This window comes from Macrobrachium nipponense, chromosome 15 (genome assembly GCF_015104395.2).
Source record: "Macrobrachium nipponense isolate FS-2020 chromosome 15, ASM1510439v2, whole genome shotgun sequence".
NCBI classification, from domain to species: Eukaryota; Metazoa; Arthropoda; class Malacostraca; order Decapoda; family Palaemonidae; genus Macrobrachium; species Macrobrachium nipponense.
The window spans coordinates 50,535,001-50,542,893 of record NC_087208.1 but is presented as its reverse complement, the minus strand read 5'-3'; the positions used below and the strand labels follow the sequence as shown (position 1 = coordinate 50,542,893).

At 60.1% G+C, this 7,893-nt stretch overlaps 1 protein-coding gene across 1 annotated transcript; it reads left to right on the top strand.

Moving 5' to 3' along the window:
• The first annotated feature begins 6,675 nt into the window (after positions 1-6,675).
• LOC135226688 (uncharacterized) lies at positions 6,676-7,365 on the top strand. The gene has a single exon (XM_064266397.1). The coding sequence runs from the start codon at positions 6,676-6,678 to the stop codon at positions 7,363-7,365; it is 690 nt and encodes a 229-aa protein (XP_064122467.1).
• The last annotated feature ends 528 nt before the right edge of the window (positions 7,366-7,893 follow it).

The window sequence follows — 7,893 nt, the reverse complement described above, 5'->3', positions numbered from 1 at the left end:
AGTATAGCTCCAGGGGACCCGACACCCACCAATGCCCTGACCCCAGCAGACTCCAGCAACCCCTACATCAACTAATATTTCTCCAGAGGACAAGTCACCCACCATGCCCTGACCCCAGCAGACGCCAGCACCCCTACACAACTAATAGACTCCAGGGGACAAGACACCACCATGCCCTGACCCCCGTAGACGCCAGCATCCCTACACAAACTAGTAGACTCCAGGGGAAAAAGACACCCACCATACCCTGACCCCAGCAGATGCCATCACCCCTCCACAATAGTAGACTTCAGGGACAAGACACCACCATGCCCTGACCCCAGCAGACGCCAGCACCCCTACACAAATAGTAGACTCCAGGGGACAAGACACCCACCATGCCCTGACCCCAGCAGACGCCAGCACCCCTACACAAATAGTAGACTCCCAGGGGACAAGACACCCACCATGCCCTGACCCCAGCAGACGCCAGCACCCCTACACAACTAGTAGACTCCAGGGGACAAGACACCCACCATGCCCTGACCCCAGCAGATGCCAGCACCCCTACAACTAGTAGACTCCAGGGGACAAGACACCCACCATGCCCTGACCCCAGCAGACGCCAGCACCCCCTACACATCTAGTAGACTCCAGGGATAAAGACACCCACCATGCCCTGACCCAAGCAGACGCCAGCACCCCACCACAACTAGTAGACCTCCAGGGGACAGACACCCACCATGCCCTGACCCCAGCAGATGCCAGCACCCCTACAAAACTAGTAGACTCCAGGGGACAAGACACCCACCATGCCCTGACCCCAGCAGACGCCAGCACCCCTACACAACTAGTAGACTCAGGGGACAAGACACCCACCATGCCCTGACCCCAGCAGACGCCAGTACCCCTCAACAATAATAGACTCCAGGGGACACGATACCCACCATGCCCTGACCCCAGCAGATGCCAGCACCCCTACACAACTAGTAGACTCCAGGGGACAAGACACCCACCATGCCCTGACCCCAGCAGATGCCAGACTCCAGGGGACAAGACACCCACCATGCCCTGACCCCAGCAGATGCCAGCACCCCTACACAACTAATAGACTCCAGGGGACAAGACACCCACCATGCCCTGACCCCAGCAGATGCCAGCACCCCTACACAACTAGTAGACTCCAGAGGACAAGACACCCACCATGCCTGACCCCAGCAGTACGCCAGCAACCCCTCCACAACTAGTAGACTCCAGGGGACAAGACACCCACCATGCCCTGACCCCAGCAGACGCCAGCACCCCTACACAACTAATAGACTCCAGGGGACAAGACACCCACCATGCCCTGACCCCAGCAGATGCCAGCAACCCCTCCACAACTAGTAGACTCCAGGGACAAGACACCCACCATGCCCTGACCCCAGCAGATGCCAGCACCCCTACACAACTAGTAGACTCCAGGGGACAAGACACCCACCATGCCCTGACCCCAGCAGACGCCAGCACCCCTACACAACTAGTAGACTCCAGGGGACAACACTTCCCACCATGCCCTTGACCACAGCAGACGCCAGTACCCCTCAACAAAACTAATAGACTCCAGGGGACAAGACACCCACCATGCCCTGACCCCAGCAGACGCCAGCACCCCTCCACAACTAGTAGACTCCAGGGGACAAGCCACCCACCATGCCCTGACCCCAGCAGATGCCAGACTCCAGGGGACAAGACACCCACCATGCCCTGACCCCAGCAGATGCCAGCACCCCTTCACAACTAATTACGCCAGGGGACACGACTCCCACCCCCATGCCCTGACCCCAGCAGACGCCAGCACCCCTACACAATAGTAGACTCCAGAGGAAAGACACCCACCACGCCCTGACCCCCAGGCAGACGCCAGCCCCCTCCACAACTAGTAGACTCCAGGGGACAAGACACCCCCACCAATGCCCTGACCCCAGCAGACGCCAGCACCCCTACACAACTAATAGACTCCAGGGGACAAGACACCCACCATGCCCTGACCCCAGCAGACGCCAGCACCCCTACACAACTAGTAGACTCCAGGGGACAAGACACCCACCATGCCCTGACCCAGCAGACGCCAGTACCCTCAACACTAGTAGACTCCAGGGGACAAGACACCCACCTGCCTGACCCCAGCAGATGCCATCACCCCTCCACAACTAGTAGACTCCAGGGGACAAGACAAACCCACCATGCCCTGACCCCACAGCGCCAGTACCCCTCAAGACTTTAGACTCCAGGGGACAGACCCCACCATGCCCCTGACCCCAGCAGACGGCCAGTAACCCTTCCTCAACAAGTAGCCTACAGAAACCCTCCCGACAAGACCCACACCCCTGTCCCTGACCCCAGCAAGATCTCAGCCACTCCACAACTAGTAGTACCTCCAAGGGGGACAAGACACCCACCATGCCCGACCCCAAGCAGATGCCTCACCCTCCAACAACTATTAGACTCAAATGGGGACAAGAAACCCACCCCCATGCCCTGAGCCCAAGCAGAGACCCAGCACCCGTACACAACTAAGTCGACCTCCATGGGGGCAAACAAGACATGTTGGCCCCCCCTGACCCCAGCAGATGCCCATACTCCAGGGGAACCCCAGACACCCACTGCCCTACTCCAAGCAACGCCGAGCCACCCGTACCAACAACAACTAAGTAGGGACTTACCAGGGGACCAAGGACACCCACCATGCCCTGAACCCCAGCATACGCCAGCACCCTCCAAACTAGTAACTCCAAGGGGACCCCATACCACCCAAACCCTGCCAGTGACCCCGCAACTCCCAGCGGGGCCCCTCCACAACCTAGGTAGACTCCGGGGGAAACCAAGAAACCCCCATGCCCTGGACCCCAGCAGACGCCAGCACCCCTCCACAACCAGGGAAAACAAGACACCCACCATGCCCTGACCCCAGCATGGGACGCCAGCACCCCTCCACAACTAGTAGACTCCCGGGGAGGGGAAAGACACCCCCACCATGCCCTGACCCCCATCAGATGCCAGCCCCCGCCCCCTCCAAACAACTAGTAGAACTACCAGGGGACAATACACCCCAATATGCCCCTTGGACCCCAGCAGAATTGCCAAGCCACCCCTCCACCAACTAGTAGACTCCCAGGGGACAAAAGACAGCCCACCAACAAATGCCCTGACCCCAGTATACGTCCAGCACCCCCCCAACTCCCTCCCAGTTAGTGACCCTCCAGGGGGACAAGACACCCCCACCTGCCCTGACCCCAGCAGATGCCAGCACCCCTCAACAACTAATAGACTCCAGGGGACAAGGCCCCCCATACAGCCCCTGACCCCAGCAGGATGCCAGCACCCCTCCACAACTAGTAAGACTCCATAGGACAAGGGGGACACCCACCGCATGGCCCCTGAACCCCAGCAAATGCCAGCACCCCTCCACACTAGTAGACTCCAGGGGACAAGTGACACCCACCTATGCCCTGACCCAGCAGATGCCAGCCCCCACCCCTCCACAAATAGTCCAGACTCCAGGGAACAGACCCCACCCACCATAGGGGCCCTGACCCCAGCACATCCAGCACTCCACAACATAGTAGACTCCAGGGGGGACAAGGCACCACCATGCCCTGACCCCAGCAGAGCCAGCACCCCTCCACAAAACTAGTAGACTCCAGGGGACAAGACACCACATGCCCCTGACCCCAGCAGAGGAATGCCAGACTCCCAGGGGACAAGCACCCCACCATGCCCTGACCCCAGCAGACGCCAGCCCCCTACACAACTAACTACTCCAGTGCCCGGGACAAGACACCACCAGTGCCCTGACCCCAGCAGATGCCCAGCACCCGTACACAACTAGTAGACTCCGGGGACAAGACACCCACCATGCCCTGGACCCCAGCAGATGCCCAGCCCCCACCCTACACAAACTAAGTAGACTCCAGGGGAAAGACATACCAGGCCCTGCCCCAGCAAGGACCTCTAAGCACCCTTCCACAAGACCCTAGTAGACCCTTCCAAGGGGACAAGGACACCCACCATGGGGGGGGGGGGCCCCCTGGGGGAAAAAAAAAAAAAACCCCAGCAGACGCCAGCACCCCTACAACAACTAAGTAGACTCCAGGGGACAACGGGACACCCACCAATGCCATGACCCCAGCAGATGCCAGCAACCCGTACCACAAACTAGTAGGGACTCCAGGGGGGACAAGGACACCCACCATGGCCCTAGACCCCAAGCAGCTGCCAAGCACCCCTCCAAACAACTAGTAAGACTCCAGGGGACCAAGACACCCACCTGCCCTAGATCCCAGCAGATGGGCCAGCCCCACCCCTCACAACTGTAGACTCCAGGGGACCAAGACCACCCACCATGCCCTGACCCCAGTAGCGCCAAGCACCCCTCCACAACTAGTAGACTCCAGGGGACAAGACACCCCACCATGCCCTCCTGACCCCAGCGATGGCCAGCACCCCTCTAACAACTCAATAGACTCCAGGGGACAAAGGCTCCCCACCATAGGCCCTGACCCCAGCAGATTGCCAGCACCCCTCCACTCAACAACTAGTGAGAACTCCAGAGGGACAAGAACACCCACCATGCCCTGACCCCCAGCAGATGCCAGCACCCTTTCCTAATTAATATATATGAAAGGGATTCTCCAGGGGAACAAGACACCCACCCATGACCTGAACCCCACAGCAGATGCCAGCACCCCTCCACAACTAGTAGACTCCAGGGTGACAAGACAACCCACCATAGCCCTGGACCCCAGCACATGCCCAGCAACCCCTCACAAACTAGTAGACTCCAGGGACAAGGCACCCACCAACCATGCCCTGACCCCAGCAGACGCCAGCACCCCTCCACAACTAGTAGACTCCAGGGGGGACAACAGGACACCCACCATGCCCTGGACCCCAGCAGATGCCAGACATCCAGAGGACCAAGACACCCAAACCATGCCTGACCCAGCAGAACGCCAGCCCCCCACCCAGTACACAACTAATAGACTCCAGGGGACAAGACACCCCACCATGCCCTGACCCCAGCAGATGCCAGCACCCGTACAAACAACTTAGTTGAGGACTCCCAGGGGAGACAAGACACCCACCATGCCCTGACCCCAGCAGATGCCAGCAACCCCTTACCACCAACTAGTAGACCCTCCAGGGGACAAGTGGGACACCACCATGCCCTGACCCCAGCAGGACTCTAGCACCCTCCACAATAGTCCGGGGACTTCCAGCGCGACAAGAACCACCCAACCATGCCTGACCCCAGCCAGACGCCAGCACTCCCACCCACTAGTCCGGGACTCCCAGACAGACACCCAACCATGCTGGGGACCCCAGCAGAGCCCCAGCACCCCTCCACAACTAGTCGGGGACTCCCAGACAAGACCCCATAGGACTCCAGGGGACAAGACACCCACCAATGGCCCTGACCCCAGCAGACTCCAGCACCCCTTACAACAACTCCAGTAGACCTCCAGGGACCAAGGGGACAACACCCACCAATGCCCTGACCCCATCAGACGCCAGCCACCCTTCCACAACTAGGGGTAGACTTCCAGGGGACCAAGGGACAACACCACCATGCCCTGACCCCAAGCAAGATGCCCAGCACCCCTACACAACTAGTAGACTTCCAGGGGACAAGACACCCACCATGCCCCTGAACCCCACGCAGACGCTAGCCCCACCCCTCCACAACCCTTTAGTAGGACTCCGGGGAAAGTTGGACCCCAAGACACCCACCCATGCCCTTGGGGACCCAAGCCAGACCTGCCCCTAAAAGCACCTTCCACCCCAACCTAGTTAGGGGACCTCCAGGGGACCCCAAGACAACCCACCATGCCCGACCCCAAGCAGACGCCAGCACCCCCTCCACAACTAGTAGACTCCAGGGGACAAGACCACCCACCATGCCCTGACCCCAGCAGACGCCAGCACCCCTACTTTCAACTAGTAGACACTCCAGGGACAAGACACCCACCTGCCTGACCCCAGCAACGCCAGCACCCCTACACAACTAGTAGACTCCAAGGACAGACACCCACCCTGCCCTGACCCCCAGCAGACGCAGCACCCCTCCACAAACTAGTAGACTCCAGGGGACAAGACACCCACCATGCCCTGACCCCAGCAGACACCCCCCCACACAATTAGTAGATCCAGGGGAAGACACCCAAAAACCATGCCCTGGACCCAGCAGGCTAGCACCCCTCCACAAACTAGTTAGCTCCAGGGGACAAGACACCCACCATGCCCTGACCCCAGCAGAGCAGCACCCCTTCCACAACTTAGTAGATCCCGGGGACAAGACGCCCCACCATGCCCTGACCCCAGCAGATGCTAGCAAACCCCTCACAACTAGTAGGCTCCAGGGACAATGACACCCACCATGCCCTGACCCAGCAGATGCCAGCACCCCTCCAAGTATATTCTTCCAGGGGACAAGACACCCACCATTGCCCTGACCCCAGCAGACGACCAGCACCCCTCCACAACCCAAGGGATTTCTTCCAAGACCAAACCCACCCACCAATGCCCTGACCCCAGCAGACACAGCACCCTCCCACACTAATACTCCAGACAAGACCAACCACCATGCCCCTGACAGCCAGAACCCAGCACCCCTCCACACCGAATATTCTCCGGGGGGGGACAAAGACACCCACCATGCCTGACCCCAGCAGATACCAGCACCCCCTCCACAACCAATATTCTCCAGAAAAAGCACCCCACCATGCCCCTGGGACCCCAGGGGCCGGGACACCAAAGCACCCCTCCACCCACCAATGTTCTCCAGGGGACAAAGACACCCCACCATGCCCTACCCCAGCACTCCCAGGCACCCGCCACAAACTATATTCTCCAGGGGACAAGACCCCACCCACCATGCTGACCCCAGCAGACGCCAGCACCTCCACAACTAGTATTTGCTCCAGGGGGACAAGACACCCCCCACCATGCCCTGACCCCAGGGCAGGACGCCAGCACCCCTCCACACTAATTATTCTCCAGGGGCAAGACACCCACCATCCTGACCCCAAGCAGGACCAGCCCACTCCACAACCAATGTTCTCCGGGGACCCAAAGGGACACCCACCATTGCTGACCCCAGCCATGCTAGCCCCCACCCCTACACAACAATATTTCTCCGGGGGGACCAAAGACTTCCCACCATGGGGCCCTGGACCCAAGCAGACACCCAGCAAACCCCTCCCACTGTATTCCCTCCAGACCCAAGACACCCACCATGCCCGGACCCCAGCACCCCCACCAGGGCAAACCCCTCCAGAATATTCTCCAGGGACAAGCACCCACCATGCCCTGACCCCAGCAGACGCTAGCACCCTCCACTACTAGTAGACTCCAAGGGGACCAAAGACACCCACCATGCCCTGACCCCAGCAGACGCTAGCACCCTTCCACCACTAGTAGACTCCAGGGGACAAGACACCCCACCAAGGCCCTTCCCTGACCCCAGCAGACGCTAGCACCCTTCCACAACTAGTAGACATCCAGGGGGACAAGACACCCACCCCCCCCCCCCCCCCCATGCCCTTACCCCAGCAGACGCCAGCACCCACACTAGTCGACTCCAGAGGGACAAGACACACACCATGCCCATGACCCTAGCAGACGCCAGCCCCCCTCCACAATAGTCGAATCCAGGGGACAAGACACCCCCCCATGCCTGACCCCAGCAGAAGCCAGCACCCGCTCCACACTAGTCGAACTCCAGGGAAAGACACCCACCATGCCCTTTTTTTTCCCCCAGCAGACGCCAGCACCCACTCCAAAACTAGTCGACTCCAGGGACAAGGACCACCACCATGCTGACCCAGCAGACGCAGCACCCTCCCACACAACTAGTCGACTCCAGGGGACAAG